This window comes from Leucopleurus acutus (assembly GCF_964270905.1).
Source record: "Leucopleurus acutus genome assembly, chromosome: 10".
In the NCBI taxonomy this organism is placed as follows: domain Eukaryota; kingdom Metazoa; phylum Chordata; class Mammalia; order Artiodactyla; family Delphinidae; genus Leucopleurus; species Leucopleurus acutus.
The window spans coordinates 40780685-40798316 of NC_139153.1; the positions used below are offsets into that span (position 1 = coordinate 40780685).

The 17632-nt window shown below is 46.6% G+C and overlaps 1 protein-coding gene across 2 annotated transcripts; it reads left to right on the plus strand.

The window, feature by feature from the left end:
- The first annotated feature begins 1607 nt into the window (after positions 1-1607).
- On the plus strand, positions 1608-13691 carry ELP6 (elongator acetyltransferase complex subunit 6). 2 transcript variants are annotated; one of them, XM_082847272.1, is made up of 7 exons: positions 1608-1684; positions 3345-3423; positions 4426-4496; positions 7369-7527; positions 8889-9086; positions 10637-10783; positions 12286-13691. In XM_082847272.1, the coding sequence occupies exons 1-7, from the start codon at positions 1631-1633 to the stop codon at positions 12412-12414; spliced, it is 837 nt and encodes a 278-aa protein (XP_082703398.1). In that variant the 5' UTR covers positions 1608-1630; the 3' UTR covers positions 12415-13691. The 2 variants fall into 2 exon arrangements, with proteins under 2 accessions (XP_082703398.1, XP_082703397.1); XM_082847271.1 differs by having other exon boundaries at positions 7369-7487; positions 8885-9086.
- The last annotated feature ends 3941 nt before the right edge of the window (positions 13692-17632 follow it).

Consider the following 17632-nt stretch of genomic DNA (forward strand, 5'->3'; position numbering starts at 1 on the left):
ACTCGACAGGAAAACATGGAGACCTAGCTTTGAGTGTCAGGGCAGCCCCTGGATGCCCCTGCCTGCTTTCCTCTTTCTCACATAGCAGTAATCATGAAACATCCACTCTTGGCTGGAGGATCTAAGTGATTTTGACACATAAGAGACAGGAGCCTCCATTTCCAACCTAGATGCAGAGCTTCAGATAAGTGACTACATTCCACATCTTTTTCTAAAAAATAAATTTATTTATTTATATTTTATTTTTGGCTGCGTTGGGTCTTCGTTGCCATGCATGGGCTTCTCATTGCAGTGGTTTCTCTTGTTGCGGAGCACGAGCTCTAGGCGCATGGGCTTCAGTAGTTGTGGCTCGCAGGCCCTAAAGCACAGGCTCAGTAGTTGTGGTGCACGGGCTTAGTTGCTCCGAGGCATGTGGGACCTTCCTGGACCAGGGCTCGAACCCGTGTCCCCTGCACTGGAAGGCGGATTCTCAACCACTGCGCCACCAGGGAAGCCCCACATCTATCTTAATCTTCTCATTTCCATGGAAACCCTGGGCTACTTTGCAGTACAGGCCACATTTTGACTTTTTCTTTAGACAGCTGTGCTCTGATGCGAACCCATCAAAACACTGCCTCATTTAAATTTCCCCTGAACCCAGGTCCTCACACATCTTTCTCCTGTGCTTGTTGATAGGCCCATGGGCTCCACTTGTTTGCTATCTCCCTCACTGTAATGATCAAATAAACCTGACTTCTTCGAATTACACGTTTATCCCTGGGGATGTGAGGTTGATTGGGCTAGAAGAAAACTACATGGTGTACTAGATATAAATGGTATGGAAAAAAAATAAAAGCGGGGGAAAGGATAAGAGGTGCTGGGGAAGGGGCTGTTGCGATTTAAATAGGATGCTTACGAAACTCCTCGGTGATAAAGTGACATCTGAGCAAAGATCTGAAAGAAGTGGGGGATTTTTTGAACGGTTGAGTATCTAGGAAAAGAGCAGTAGAGGAAGGGGAAACAGTGCAAAAGTCCCGAGGAGGAGCTTGCAGAGCGTGTTTCAACCACACTTAGTCAGTGACCCTACGTTGACAACCTCTTTAATTCCGAAACCTACCCCCACTCCATCGTTACTCCCTTATCCTGCTTTTTCATTTTTCCACAGAACGTTTCAATATATCATTCCGTGTTGATTATGTTTGTTTTCTGCTCTGCGCGAGGGAGGGCATCTTCGCCAGTCTGGGTCGCCGATGCAGCTCGAGCTTCTAGCAGTGTTGGGCACGCCGCAGGAGCTCGACAGGCCGTACTGTCCGGAGGCCCCAGGCCGGGGAGAGAGAGCGGTCAAGGTAAGGAGGAAGAAACCGGTCTCCTGGGGCCTCGGTGGGGGGAAGCCCCTGCTGGGGACCCGCAGGTAAGGCGCCGCACCTCCCAGCGCCCCGGTCCCCCGACCGGATGCGCATCCCCGCGCGTGCGCCGGGTGCGGCCCGGGTCAAGGCGCCCGCCCGATTGGCTGCGGCCGGCGCCTAGAAGCGGCGTTGCGCATGCGCGCTCCTTCCGCGCGGTTTTGTGGCATGGGTTTTGCTCTTCAGCTTCCGCTGTGTCCGCGGCAGCCCCATCTTCTCGTCTAGGGTGCTCGTTCCCGTTGCTCGGAATGTTCCCGGAACTCAATAACCTTCTCAACACCACCCCTGACCAGGCGGAGCAGGTAAGAGATTGCACGGTCGGGAAGGGGGCGCATCCTGGGAACGTGGCGCGTCCTGGGAACGTGGCGGAAGGCCGTACGGGAAGCGCATGCGGACTCGTGAGAAATAACGCGACGTCCGGGGACCCCGGGGCGCCTGGGAGTTGTAGTCCAAAGAGGGCCCGCCCGGGGCTGGCCTGGACATTTGGGCTTGTGGGAGGTGGGCATCTGGCGCCTTCTCAAAGGTCGTGCGTGCCCTTGAAAGTCCATAGGAAGCATGTCCAACGTTTGGATTGGCTTAAGTTCACAGACGTGTACTGGGCGAGCCCTTTGCGTGTTCAGTGTGGTGGGAGTTCCGGCGCCTCAAAAGAGGCTGCCTGAGAGGAGAGGAGAGGAGAGTTCGACTCTCCACCCATCACGTGGGACCAGCTTCTTAACCACCCTGAGCCTCCCTCTGGCTCGGGAGCGCTCGGCAGGTCGCAGTGAATGCCGCTGCACCTCTTCCTCCTCGTGTTCTCGAATAGTGCTTTTTGAAGCTGCCCTCAGCCAACGTTGGGTTGTAGGAGTCCACCTTTGGCACCACAGGCTCGCTACTCTTGTTTTCTTCTCCCTCCTTCTCACATTCTAGGGCATTTCGAAAATTTCCACGCTTTCGCCCAAGGGTTACCTCCCCTAGGAGTATACCTGACTTATTTCATAGCTGTTGTCTTTCTGATGAAATGGTAAGCTCTTCCAGAAAGACAAGGCACCAAGTGTGTAAAGCCTTTTTATGACTCCCTAATGCCTGGCAAATAGTATTCAATGGATACTTGTGCATCTTAATTGCCCAGCAGTTCTTCTCTGCCCAAGCCTCCAGATGGCGCTGGTTACCTTGCCAGTTACTACTAGCACCTCCAAAGTCCAAGCCCAGGGCCGCAGGGAATGGAGGATAGAAGTGGGCGCCAGGAAATGACAGATGGCGCTAGGGTTAACCCTCAAGTTCTGCTAGTGTGATCTTTCATAGTTTATAAGTGAAAAAAATCACAACAGCACAGAGACGACCTTCCCTGTCAAGGAACTAGGAACTAGGGGTGGCTGGAGCAGGGCAGCCAGGCCCTGCAGAGACCATTGTTAGAGGTCTTTCCAGGGCTCTCCACGATCAGAGCTCTGCCTGAAGCAGTTTCCAGGGCCTTTGGGAGGAGGACTTTGATACTGGAAGCCTCTGTCAACAACTACTTCTTCACTCTCCCCTACTTAGGGGACAGAATTGGAAGCAGGATTAGAAATAGGGAGGAAGCTGGATCAGATGACTATTTAGAAGACCCCTTAAAATCTTGGCAGTCAGTGATTTTTGTTGGATTCCATGATAAAAGCTTCCTTTGTTCAGGATTTAATTCTCTCCAAGACTGTTGAGGAAGAGAAGGGATTCTGTTCTTTATTGCCTTGGGAATTATGAGGTTGAGATATGCTTGCCCATAATGAGTGACTCAATACCAATCATTTTAATTATTGGTTTTTCCATAATTTTGACTTATTTTCTTCTTTTTGTGGTTAAATACACACACACACACACACACACACACACACACGCAGAGTCTCCAGGTGTAGAAATTTAGGGGTGGATACAACCGACTAGATTTTGACACTCAGCTGACCTCTTTCCTGGGAGTCTAATTCATCTTTTTGTGTTCTTCTTAACTTTTAGGGGAAACTGACTCTACTTTGTGATGCCAAGACAGATGGCAGTTTCCTTGTGCACCACTTTCTCTCCTTCTATCTCAAAGGTATGGACTGTAGAAAAAGAAAACCCAAGGCAAAAAAAAAAAAAAAAAGGCTGATTCAGGAAGCAATAGGAATCGTATTAACTAGCCAGGGCTTTGGTGTTCGGGCAGCCAGATGTCTGTTTATCAGGTAGCTGATTACTGGACCATCTGGTTCCATCTCCTACTCTGCCAGAGAGTGGCATGTGCTCCCTGTATCCAGTCCCGCCTTCCACTTCTCCACGTCCTGCATAGGCACTGCCTCCCTGAGGTCCTTGTGTGGTCTTCTCATTTAGTTGCTCCTTGGTCCTTGTCTATTTTGAAGTCTCTAGGCACTTGAGCCATTAACACTTTGCCCTGGCAGTAGATGCTTCCTAAAGAACACAGGGAAGAAAACAGCATGGCCACTGCAATTCACACACAGAAATTGATTAGAAGAAGAAAACAGCCAAATGAAAAAAAGACTTATTGATTCTCCTTGAGTCCCCACTGAGCCAGGCCAGGAAACACGGTAGACCTTTGGCACTCCTAATTGTAATAATTTACAGCTTTGAAAGTTATCTTCTTTTCCAGATGATGTTATTGTCAGCTTATAAAGACCAAGAGAATCTACAGATAAATTATTAGAATTAATTATGTTCATAAGGTAGCTAGAGCTTCTTTGTGCTCCCCTTGTCTCCTCTTGGGTACAAGACTAGTTTAAAAAATCCATTGTATTTCTGTACACCAACAAGCAATTAGAAAAATATAATTTTTTAAAAACCACTATTTATTTTCAGTGGAACAAATTAAGATTCCTAGTAATACCTCTCACAGAGGAAGTACATCTCAGAATCAATGAAATAAGGTATAATTATTAAATACGAAAAAAAGTACATCTTAGAATCAAATTGGGTATGTCAGGTTGCAAGGCCTCGGTTCTCTAGATCTGCCTCATTGCTTTTGTTTCCAGAGGTATGACGTATACGAGACTGATTGTAAGTAGAGACTTTATTAAAAATCAGTTTATTTTATTTTATTTTCCAGCTAATTGTAAAGTCTGCTTTGTGGCACTCATCCAGTCCTTCAGTCACTACAATATCGTGGGACAGAAGCTGGTAAATATTTTAGAACTCCATGATGGGATCCCTGAGTGAGTGTGTGTGCCAGGCATGTGTGAGTGTGCTGGGCTTCCCTGTTTGGGTTGTGGAGGCTGGGCTTCCTTGTTTGGGTTGTGGAGAATTTAGCAAGGGAGGGACTAAGGAAATCATGGAATCCTGATCCCCTTCTCTGAAGGGCTAAGACAGCATCTCTACGTGTTTTGTTAATTTATAAAGTTTGTAGAACCAGATCTGGTGTGTGTTTTTTTAAAATATTTATTTATTTATTTGGTTGCACTGGGTCTTAGTTTCGGCAGGCGGGCTCCTTAGTTGCGGCATGTGAACTCTTAGTTGCGGCAAGCATGTGGGATCTAGTTCCCTGACCAGGGATCGAACCCGGACTCCCTGCATTGGGAGCATGGAGTTTTATCCACTGCCCCACGAGGCAAGTCCCAGATCTGTTGTTAATTAATCAAACCTTTCTTTGTTGAGTCTGGACCAGTTAAGGTTTTCTCCTTCTCGGTGTGAGCTTTAATCTTGTTCCTAGTGAGTGAGAGAGATCACAGCTTGGTCTGCTGCCAAGTTGAGTGCCTCCCACTGTGCCTCCCTAAGTCTAGGGCTTAGGACCCAAATGTGGGGAGAGGCAGGCGCTTTTATCATGTGCCCCTTACCTCATCTTGGTTTGCCCCTCATCTCCTTAGATGCAGCCAAGCAAGAATAAGATGGCCCAGAGGCTGATGAACCTCCTGGCCTGGCTTGGCCCATTACTTGTGACCTGTGACCTGGTGAATTTACTGGGTTGTTATTGTAGTGTGTTATTTTGTTTGTTTGTTTTTTTAAAGTCCTGCTAGGATTTTTTTTTTAATTTAATTTATTTTTTGGCTGCGTTGGGTTTTTGTTGCTGTGCGCGGGCTTTCTCTAGTTGCGGCGAGCAAGTGCTACTCTTCGTTGCAGTGCGCGGGCTTCTCATTGCGGTGGCTTCTTTTTGTTGCAGAGCATGGGCTCTAGGTGCGCGGGTTTCAGTAGTTGTGGCACGCAGGCTCAGTAGTTGTGGTGCACGGGCTTAGTTGCTCTGCGGCACGTGGGATCTTCCCGGACCAGGGCTCGAACCTGTGTCCCCTGCATTGGCAGGCAGATTCTTAACCACTGCACCACCAGGGAAGTCCCTTGTAGTGTGTTTTTGCTGTTTGTTTTGATTAGGTCAGCCTCAGAGAGGGAGAGAACCAGGCCACCCATCAGCAGTGATCTTTGAAGTGCCCGTCATACTATTGGGCCACATCACTGCCTCTTCTCTGATGGGGAGAAAACAATGAGAGAGTGAGAGAAGGGTAAGCTCTTTCTCATCCTTTGCAGGGAAGGGAGAAGTTCCTGTGTCAGAGGTCAGATCATGAGCTCAGGGAGCACTGTCATGTCACGAACATGTATTGCATTCCAGGTCTGTGAGGCATGTCTGTGGCCCTAACATCAGTTTTTATAGATGAGAAAGTTGTGTATTCTCATATCTACTTTGGCTGCTTTTTCTGTTACCTTGGAATCATCAACACGGCAGGAATGACATGCACAGCACTGGGTGTGCAAAGTACTAGAGCGTGAGCTTCAATCCTCTTGGTGTATTATTGTTCTTACATCAGGCGAATGGTAATGAGTGAGAGCAAAGGTGATGATCAGGAATCCTTCTCTCTGCCAGGGTGGCTACTGTTGCTAATGGTGTTACATATAGTGAACTCTGGTGTATGAATGAGTGATTGAGGCCTGGTCTAGGGGCATGAGGAGTCTGAGGAGTTCCATGTTACCTGTTTCTGCACAGACAGAACGGTGGGTTGCACATTTAGATGGTGTCACCATCTCTGGGTGTTTGTTGAAATGCACATTCTTGGGCCCTGCCCCCAAGGCTTCTGGTTCTGGAGATCTGGAGTGGGGCTCAGGGGTCTGCATTTTAATCAGGTATCTCAAGAGATTCTTAATTGCGTGTTTCACGAAGACCTATATTTAAGAAGTGCTGGTCTAGAGCAGGGGTTGACCAAGCACAGCCTGTACCCCCTGTTTTTTGTAGATAAAGTTTTATTAGAACACAGCCAGCCCCATTTGTTCGTAAATGGTCTATGGCTGCTCTTGCTCTACGGTAGCAGAGTTGAGTAGTTGCAGCAGAGAATGTCATCCTGCCACCGTCTTTACTGTTATTATTTACTTACTGTATTTTTTTTGAATATGTGAATTTTATTATTTTTTTTATACAGCAGGTTCTTATTAGTTATCTTTTTTTTTTTTAAGTGGTACACGGGCCTCTCACTGTTGTGGCCTCTCCCATTGCGGAGCACAGGCTCCGGGCGCGCAGGCTCAGCGGCCATGGTTCACGGGCCCGGCCGCTCCGCGGCATGTGGGATCCTCCCGGACCGGGGCACGAACCCGTGTCCCCTGCATCGGCAGGCGGACTCCCAACCACTGCGCCACCAGGGAAGCCCAAGTTATCTATTTTATACATATTAGTGTATACATGTCAATCCCAATCTTCCAATTCATCCCACCACCACCCCCCAACTTACTGTTTTTAAAATTTTGTAACTACATGCCCTTAAAAAAGAAACTTTATATTACTATTATAAATTAAAAACCAGTACTGGGTAATCATAAAAATAAATATATAAGCAAAAGAAAGTAAATTTAAAAAAAAATGTGACAGGTAAATGTAAATGCACATCTGAAAGCAGAACGGGGATTGTGTGTTGGGAACACCCAGGGGATGCAAGACATTGGCTCCTCCGGAGGGTGGACAGGCACACGTCTGAAGGGTTCAGAACGTGTCTGGAGCCCTCTCGTGAGCTGGAGTCTAGCCTCTCTGATGGGTCCCGCGCAAGGTGCAGGAAATCACTCGCCTCTCCGTCGGGTGTAGGGTGTCAGCCTGACCACAGCGCGGGAATGCGGGCAGCTCGTGTTCCTCGAGGGTCTCAAGTCTGCAGTGGACATCTTCTTTCGGCCTCAGGAGGAGCCACACCCCCTGCAGTTCCTCAGGTCAGTCAGCCCACGACCCAGCCCAGAGCACACCTGGCAGGTAGGCCCAGCCCAGAGTTGCTGTGTGATTCCTTCTCCTCAGTGTATGGGAGGGCAGAGCTGGCTTCAGGAGTCAGATACCTCCCTGGTGTCACAGCATTATCAGAAGGTCCTTGGCTCTGACCGTGGGCCAGAGGGTGTGTGGCTGTCCCTGAAGCGATAGAAAGCATTATTTGCTGGACATGTGGCAGAACAGTGTGCTTTGCTGGTTTTTCCAACCCTGGCTCAGAGCCCTAGCACACACCTCTGTTCCGTTCTTGGCTTGATACGGAGTCAGCAAACTACGGGCCATGGGCCAGCTACCTGGTTTGGTAAATAAAGTTTTGTTGGAATAGCCACACTTGTTTGTTCGCGTATTGTCCCTGGCTGTCTGGCACTACAGCATCAGAGGTGAGAGTTGAGACAGGGACCGTATGACCCACAAGCCTAAAATATTTACTGTTGGCCCTTTAAGAAAAAGTTTGTTGCCTGCAGGTTGGTGTTCCTGCTTCTTGTCTTTCATGAGCATCAGTCACAGATGTAGCAGATGCCTCACCTGGCTGCTGCGCTTCCTCCACCCCAGGGAGTCTGTACGGGACCTCTCCCCGCTCTGCCCTCCCTCAGACTCAGCCTTCCATAGTGGCCGGGCTCAGTGCGGAGTCAGAAGGCCACGTGTCCTGACTCTGTGTGTGTGGCCTGGGGCACAGCCCTTCGCATCTCTGAACCCGGGTGTCTTTGTCTGAATGCGTGGGCCTGGTTTACACCTGAGCCCAGGTTGTAGGGCACTGTTGTCCCTGCTGTCAGTGGGGCTCAGCCCTGGAGTGTGGGGCAGTGGGGCTAGTGCCTGGGCCCCGGGCCCCGACTATTGCTGGGAGACAACTGCTGTAGTCACTGGGGAGATGGAGGTAGCAGGGCCATGTGTGTGAGAAACAGGTTGGACCTGGTACGCACACGAGCACACCGGTAGCCCTTAGACTGCTGCCCTAACCCCCAGGACACCTGCACCGTTGCTTAACTTTCATACCCAATTGTGACCTCCCGGGAAGGCCTCTCCTGCCCAGTCTCAATGAGTCTTTCAGATGCCTTATGCTCTTGGATTGAGAGACTGTATGAGCCTCGGGGGCTGTTTATTTCTGTGTCCGCCAGTTTTTAGCACAGTGCTTTGTACCTAGTAGGCCTCAGGGAATATTTGAACTGAACTAAATGTACTCACGTGTGCATGCGTGCCTTTTCTTTCTAGCCAGATCGTGAGCCCCTTGGTGCCAAGGACTGGAATCCAGTTCCTTCCCTCCCCCTAACCCTTTCCTGCGGTGCTGCGCAGTCTCATAAACACTTGTAGAGCACGTGAGCTCTCTGGTAACTTTTGCCCTGTGTCCCAGGGAGGCCAACTCTGGGAATCTGCAGCCGCTGTATGAGTTTGTACAGGAGGCCCTGAAGCCCATGGACAGTGGGGAGGCTGCCTGGAGGTGCCCGGTGCTGCTGGTGGACGACCTCAGTGTGCTGCTAAGCCTGGGCGTGGGGGCAGTGGCGGTGCTGGACTTCATCCACTACTGCAGAGCCACCGTGTGCCGGGAATGGAAGGTAATCACGGGCCTGCTCCCTGTGCTCCTGCCTGTGACCCGTACGGGCCGACAGGCCCAGGCCTCACTTGCGTGCAGTGATCTTTTCTGTTTAATTACTTGGGGCTTTGGCTTTACCCTGGCAGGCCCAGGAACCTTTCAGTCAATGCACCTTGCTCTCCACTACCTGCCATTGATGAAAAATAAGGCCCTGAAAACTAAAAGGGTGCCCGGCACTGTCTTTAACGGGGCTGGTCATTTGCGGTACTGAGGCTGTCCCCACTCTGCCACGCGCTGTCATATTGCTCTGAGTGTGTTTTGAAGGTTGGCTGAGATAATGGGTGTAAAACTGCTTTAAAAATTGTGAGGTGAAAAAAAAAAAATTGTGAGGTGAAGGGACCTCCCTGGCGGTCCAGTGGTTAAAACTCTGTGCTTCCACTGCAGGGGCACGGGTTCGATCCCTGGTCGGGGAACTAAGATCCTGCATGCTGCAAGGTGCAGCCAAAAAAAACCCCAAAAAACCAATATGAAAATTGTGAGGTGCAATACAGGGATAGGGTGTAACCTTCATTGTCAAGTGGTGAGGCAAAAATAGAAATTCTGCCATACTAGAGATTTTAACAAAATAGGAACAGCTGTGGTGCCCATCTCCCAGGAACCAGACTTCAGGAGTTAAGTGAGGGGAAGCTTGCAGCACGGCAGCTCAGCGTGTGGCCCACAGGGCCAGGCTGGGTGCAGAGCAGTGGGGAGGGGGTAAACAGCAGTGCATGTTGCTCACCTCCTGCCTGTAAGGTCCTGCCTGGAAGCTGGGGTCAGGGGACCTTCTGAGGCCGTCCTGGCTACAGTCACAGGGCCAGGTGCCAGGGTGATGGGGAGAGAAGGGAAGGAGGAGGAAATGTATGGGGCTTGGAGGACACAGTTCACTGGGGCTTGTGGAGAGAGTGAAGCAGTCAGAGTCAGCTGCTGCAGCTCAGCCTGCTCTGTGGCCCACTACCAACCTCTTTTTGTAAAAATACTTCTTTTAGTTGAAAAAGTAAAACTTGGGGATAGTTCAGTAAAGAAAAAAAGAAGATATAAACAGTATAAAGGCTATTTTAGCCAAAAGTAACTGTCTCTTTTCCTCCGTTGTATATCCTTCCAGAGAGTCTATGCAGTCATGAACACGTTTGTATGTACACTTGTTTCCCTGCATTTTTCTTCACATTATTGGTAACCTACCATTCGCACGGTTTGGTACTTCTTTTCCTTTACTAACACACAGTACGTTTTGCTCTCCATTGCCCCAAAACAGAACACACAGATCTGCTTTATTCTTTTTAACAATTGGACACTATTCCTCGCTTGTGGATGAATTGAGCTGGAAGTACAGGTTGGATGTGCTGGTGAGACTAGCCAGCAGATGATTGCAGTTATGGTCCTGGAGTCCAGGCACGGGTGCTTCCCACAAAGCGGATGCTACAGCTGGGAGGCTGATCTGTGAGAGGGATGCAGGGCAGTGGAGGCTCTGAGAGCCCAGCACACCCTGGTCCTGGCATCCCTTCCCATCGGTCTCCATCATGGTCTCTGTTGCAGGGAAATGTAGTGGCCCTTGTGCACGACAGTGGAGATGCCGAGGACGAGGAGAATGACATCCTGCTGAATGGCCTTGGTCACCAGAGCCACCTGATACTGCGGGCTGAAGGCCTGGCCACCGGCTTCTGCAAGGACGTGCATGGGCAGGTGCGCAGGGACTGGGGCTCACTGGGAGCTGCTCGCTTCCCGAGTCTAGGCTGCCTGTGGGATAGTGTCCGGCTGTGGGGTGGTCTGGTTGGGTCTTGCCCTCAGGTGGAAGGGAAGCCTCAGAAGTGTGTGAATGCAGGTCAGAGTCCGCCCCAGTTTGGCTCCATGCACCAAGGCAGGTTTTCCATGGTAGTCCATTTGCAGCCAAAGGGGAGCTCCTGAAGAGAAGATGGCTGTCTACGGGGGAAGGCCGTAAACAGCGGAATTCCTCTGCAGGACCACAGCAGGCTTTGTATATTCAGGCCAACACCGTTCCTTTTAAAATAGAGACTTGGGACTTCCCTGGTGGCGCAGTGGTTAAGAATCTGCCTGCCAATGCAGGGGACATGGGTTTGAGCCCTGGTCCGGGAAGATCCCGCAGGCCGCGGAGCAACTAAGCCCGTGTGCCACAACTACTGAGCCTGTGCTCTATAGAGCCCATGAGCCACAACTACTGAGCCCATGTGCCAGAACTACTGAAGCCTGCGCACCTAGAGCCCGTGCTCCGCAATAAGAGAAGCCACCGCAATGAGAAGCCCGTGCACCGCAACTAGAGTAGCCCTGCTCGCTGCAACTAGAGAAAGCCTGCGTGCAACAATGAAGACCCAACGCAGCCAAAAAAAATTTTTTTAATAAAAATATAATAAAATAGAGACTCGGGGAGGCCATTCCCCTGGCTGGCATTGCCGCCCCCACTGCTGCCTCTGCCTGGCATGTTTGGAGTACTTAGGTGGAAGCTGAGTCCTGCCCTGGGAGGGAGGTCAGGTTCTCCCCATGCCCAGGGGCTGCCGTGGTTCTCTGCCTTCTGAAACTTCTCTTTTGGGATCACCCCAAAGCCTTTACCACCTCTTCCAGGTTAACTTCATGTTGACCACTTTTGACCCTTTAAGGGTGGGTGGGCGTTTTGGCCCAGAGTCGTTCAGAGTCGAGTGTCGAAAACAAAGCACAGGCCCAGAGATGCTGTGCTGGTGGCGCGCCCCAGGCATAGCCTGAGGAGAAGCTTCTGCCGGCAGCTTATGGCTCTGAAGCCAGTCAGCCCCCCAGAGCTTTCTAGTCACTAGAGACAAATGTCCAGTCTTCCTGAGCCTCGGAATTGAGTGTACACATTCTGTTGTGTTGATTTTCAAAATTCATCTAGCCAAAAAGTACAAAACCGTGCACACAGAAAAGACCAAAGGGAAATGCACAAAAATATTTTAATGGTTCCTCTCTGGATGGTTTTTTTTCTACTTTTTACTTCTCTTTGTCTCTCATGTTTTCTGTAATGAGCAAATATTACTATTGTAATGGAGGGGAAACATTTATTTTTAGGTGTCTGGTAATAAGCTTTGTTTTGGAAGTCGGTCCCATTACTGCATGGAGCATGACCTCAATTGAAGGTCACCAATGAGGCAGGAAGGGTTCACAATGGAGCAGGTATTTGGGGATGCCTTTCCTCTTTCACTCTTCTCTTTGTCACTTAGCTGAGGATCCTGTGGAGGAGACCATCAGAGCCCACAGCCCAGCGAGATCGGAGCCTCACTTACCAGTACAAGATACAGGACAAGAATGTGTCCTTTTTTGCCAAAGGAATGTCTCCTGCTGTTCTGTGACCTGATTTAGGGGCAGCTGAAGCTACCTTGGACTATTTTTAGTTGTGAAAGATAAAGCAACTGAGCAGAAATGGATCTTTACACCTTTGTTGTGGACTGGCAGTTCCACTGTGACCCAGGGATGGTGGAATGGTGCTGTGATGGTTTGCCTTTGTTCCCCTGGGCCCTGTTTAGAAAACACATGAAGAAGCTGCAGCCCTGCCTCAGCTGAGATGCTGCATGTTGAACTGGGTGAAATGGGTCCTCTGGAGCCTTCCTCGTAAACATGCTTTAGCCCCAACTGCCCATTTTTGGTTGTGGTGCCTTTCAGAGCGAGGATGGGTGTGGAGGCAGTCCTGGATGGCAGGTGTCCAAAGTGACAACCAGGATATTCGTGGCCGGCACAAAGTGAGTTCCCACCTCATGGCTTCCTGTGGATTGTCTCATTTAATTTTCACCTTCATCCTGAAAAAGTATTTTCTTCTTTAGTCCAGTCAGGAAATAGGCTTCGAGAGGTTTGGAAGCACGCTCAAAGCTGTAGAGCCTGCTGCCAGTAACGGAGGCCTGACTGAAGTCCACGCTTGCTGACTGACCCTCATGGAAACCAGAGGCAGGCTCCTGCCCAGTTCACAAGTTGGCTCTCCTTGTTTCTGTTGTAGCTGAGCACCTGGCCCATATGCTAAGGAGACCAAGCCATCGCGGGCCCGGCACCCTGGCCTTGGCCACACAAGGCCCCATGTAGAGCACAGGTGTGCATGGCCTTGGTGAGGGGGGGAAGGAATGTTCTTGCTGCCAGGTAGGCTAGGACCTTGGGGAAGAGCCAGTGCCTCCCTCACCTGTGAAGACTGAAGGCAGTGAGCTCTTCCCCAGCATCCTGTAGATGCCACTTGCCACACTCAGCCCTTCAGTCAAGGTCACCTCTGAGTATTCTCTTAGAATGGGTACATTTTATTGTATGTACATTATACCACAAAGAATCTGATTTTAAAAATAAATAAAATGGGAAAATAACACTGCTTTGCAGGGACTAAGGAAGTTTCATATCCATTGTTTAATTTTAACTTTTTTTAAACATTTTTTAGTCTTTGCAAAAGGGAACAATTTATCACCCCGCTCCTCAAGTCATACTAACTATTGTGTTAGTTTTCCCATTGAAACAGTAGCTGCTTTTCTTCTCAAAATACTGCAGACTTGATAGAATATTTTAAAATTGAGTGTAACTTAAAAGAAAGTAGTCATGAAAGAATCCAGTGATTCTTTTGTTAATACGTTGGTATTTATACAGCTTCCCATGAGCTGCAGTTCTGAATGGGTAAGGCACCACAAAACATTTTTTGCATGATATGCTATTATATTTCTTCACTTGATTTATAAATGTTTTCATTAAATTTTTAATGTTTAATGGCTACTTGGCATTTTTTGGTGTCATATTCTAATTTGCTGAGGTATTCTCTGGGCATGTCGGGTTCTGATTTTTATAATTATAAATTATGCTGTTATGAATTTTACATCTATACCTGTTTGGGGATGGGGTAAGTATTTGTTTCTTTAGAACATTCATTCATTCAACAAATACTGAGCACCTTCTGAGGGTATGACAGTGACAAAATAGGTCCCTGCCCTTGAAGAGCTGATGTTCTAGTAGAGGAGACAGAGACAGTCAACAGAATTGAGAATTAAGAGACATAGAGTTAGACCATGATAAGTGCTCTAAATAAAGCAGGGAGGAGGCCTACAACGGTGAGGAATGATAACATTTTTAGAGCCTACTCCCTGAAGTGGAATTTCTGAATGAAAGCATGGACTGACCCTCCCATGTCATCAAGTTGTTCTTCAGGATGATGGCGCCAGTTAACAGTGCTCTATAAGTTTCTTCCACCAACATTGAGTTAATGACTAGGATATGATTTTCTCTGTTTTCCCATATGTATAGAGTCCATTCCTCACCCTTAATTATTTATCAGTTAAAATCTGGTGTCAACCTTATTTTTTATTCTTTGAAATATTCTGTTTTATTTTATTTATTTTATTTTTTTTAAATTACTTTTTGGCTGTGTTGGGTCTTCGTTGCTGCACGGAGGCTTTCTCTAGTTGCGACGAGCGGGGGCTACTCTTCGCTGCGGTACGTGGGCTTCTCATTGCGGTGGCTTCTCTTTGTTATGGAGCATGGTCTCTTGGCGCTTGGGCTTCAGTAGTTGCGGCGCATGGTCTCAGTAGTTGTGGCTCTCGGGCTCTAGAGCACAGGCTCAGTAGTTATGGCGCACGGGCTTAGTTGCTCTGCGGCATGTGGGATCTTCCCGGACCAAGGCTTGAACTTGTGTCCCCTGCATTGGCAGGCGGATTCTTAACAACGGTGCCACCAGGGAAGTTCTTCTTTGTAATATTTTGGAAAGTAAGATTTTATCATTGTATTTGTTAGTGTATATTTTTCTACATTCTGGTTTTTAAAAACTAACCTTCAGAAACATTTTTTAAAAACTAACCTTCAGAAACATTTTTTAAATATTCGGATATATTCAGATATATTCATTAATTCAAGAAATATTTGTAGAACACCTATTTTATATAAGGGGTTATTAAGATAAAGACATCTGCTGCACTCTAATGGGCATAGAAAATAGGAACTTAATGTGATGCAGTGGAGAAGGTGATGAGGGCCATAAAAATAATTCAAGTTGGAGGTCCAGTGGTTAAGACTCAGTGCTTTCACTGCAGGGGGTGCAGATTCGATCCCTGGTCAGGGAACTAAGATTCCGCATGGTGTGGCAAAAAAAAAAAAAAAAATTTCGGGGAGGTACTGGTGGTGAGATGAATTGAGAGATTGGGATTGACATATATACACCAATATGTATAAAATAGATAACAAATAAGAACCTGCTGTATAAAAAAATAAGATAAAATTCAAAAACAATTTCAAGTAATGGGGGGCTGATAGGTTGATGGTCATAGGAAAGAGGGAAAGAGTGATTATTTCCCCTCACTTTTTTTTTTGAATTGCGGGAGCTGAGAGTTGGGGAAGAATTTATGGAGGCTGTACTATTTGAACAGGATCTTGGAATGTTCTTTCTATTTTGTCTCTGATGGTATCTTAGTTCTTCAGGATTCAGAAATGTATATTTCTTCCTCAGTGGAATGAAGGTGCTATTCTTTGTTTTTTTTTCAACTTTAAAATAATTTTTAAAATATGCCTAAAATTTTGACTTGTTTAGAATTTGTTACAGTATTATAATTTGTTTCCATGCTGATAACTAAATAGCCAACAGTATTTACTAAAAAGTAATGTTCTTTTCTCTTTATGTAGTTCTGATTTATTTATGTGTAAAGTTCGTAAAATGAACCCTCTGAAGTTTGTCTTTAGTAGTTATTGAAAGGTTAGTGTATGTCTGTATCAGGAGTCTTCATTAAAAGGATATTTAACCAAGGATATTTAACTTATTTAACCAGATGAAATTCACCACCTCTTATCAAGCTCTAAAATATTCTTTAGGACTTTTCTCTCTCATTTTTTTTTCTTCTCTCTCATTTTAAAAATTGTGTTATTTAAATAAATAATTCTATTTAAAAAATAATGAAGAAATTAAGGTGGTAGCCTCTTATTAAATGCTTTTTGATATTGGAAAAGTATCTGATTTTGTTGATCTTTCCTTGGTGCCTTTGATAGAGCAGTGCAGTTGACTTTTTAAAATTTATAACTTATCATACAGTTTTTCTAAACTACTACTTCTAATAATTTTTTTGAGATTCTTGAATTTTTTAGATATTTTTTCTTTTTTTCCTTTTTGTGGGTATTGTTAACATCTGCAAATAATGATACCAACCTCTCTTAATTTTACCTTAAATAACTTGAATCAGCATTTCAAAATTTGTTAAATAAGAGTGGTGTGAAGGTATTTGTTGTCTAATTTTCTGTTTTTAAGGGACTAGAAAGCATTTTATATAGTAATACTTTTTTTTTTTTTTTTGCAGTACGCGGGCCTCTCACTGCCGTGGCCTCTCCCCCACTGCGGAGCACAGGCTCCGGACGCGCAGGCTCAGCGGCCATGGCCCACGGGCCCAGCCGCTCCGCGGCATGTGGGATCCTCCAGGACCAGGGCACAAACACATGTCCCCTGCATCGGCAGGTGTACTCCCAACCACTGTGCCACCAGGGAAGCCCTATATAGTAATTCTTAATTTTAAAAAATATATTATCAGATCAGTTTAAAAAATAATCTTGGAAAGGTAAAGAAGGAAGAAATGTTCCTCATCAATTTCCTGTCCCCCTTTTAAAAAGTTTAACCAGTAATCGTTGTATTCTGTAGACTTTCTCAGCCTCACTGAGGTAAGGCACTGTTTTTCCTGTGAATGTGGTGAGCATGGTAACACTTCTGTCTCTGTTGTATAAGCCTTGAATTCCTCTTATGGTCTTATCTTACTGGTATTTGTTATATTTTCTATAACCTGCTGTTTGCTATAACCTTGATAAGATTTTAAAATATTTACTATTGAGATTTATTTCTTGTGATATTATACCTTTTATATTTGTGAATGAAGATGACCTATAATTTTTTGTTTACCTGTGTTAGCCTGCTCAGGTTTGAGCATTAGAGCAATATATGCCTCATAAGCCATGTTGAGGAACTTGCTGCCTTTTATATCCTTTGTAATTCTTAGTGCTTTTTATTCCAACTTAGGTCTTGCATTGGTCAAGGTCAGGTAACTTTTTGGAGGTAATTTACAATTTTTTCTTTGTTACTGATTTTTATCATTACTTTTCTTTGTTGTATCAGTTTTAGTACTGTTTATTTCTGAAATAGTTATCCATTCTCTTTGTTCTTCTGAAAAAGTATTTGTAAACCAGATATACAATAAGAGACTTGTATCCAGAATATATAAAGAACTCTTACAATTCAATAAGACGACAAATAATCCAGTTAAAAGATGGATAAAAGATTTAAATAGACATCTCACTAAAGCAGGGATAGGAATGGCCAACATGCACATAAAAAGATGCTCAACATCATTAGCCATTAGGGGAATACAAATTAAAATCATTAGGACTTCCTTGGTGGCACACTGGTTAAGAATCCGCCTGCAAGTGCAGGGGACACGGGTTCGAGCCCTGGTCCAGAAAGATCCCACATGCTGTGCAGCAACTAAGCCCGTGTGCCACAACTACTGAAGGCTGCATGTCTAGAGCCCGTGCTCCACAACAAGAGAAGCCACCACAGTGAGAAATGAGAGGCCCATGCACTGCAAC

Bases quoted from the DNA above. Each gene is read 5' to 3' on its own strand.
- ELP6 (XM_082847272.1), top strand. From the start codon at position 1,631: ATGTTCCCGGAACTCAATAACCTTCTCAACACCACCCCTGACCAGGCG. The intron at 9,087-10,636 runs GTAATCACGGGC...TCTCTGTTGCAG, and splicing joins CCGTGTGCCGGGAATGGAAG to GGAAATGTAGTGGCCCTTGT. The intron at 10,784-12,285 runs GTGCGCAGGGAC...TTTGTCACTTAG, and splicing joins GCAAGGACGTGCATGGGCAG to CTGAGGATCCTGTGGAGGAG.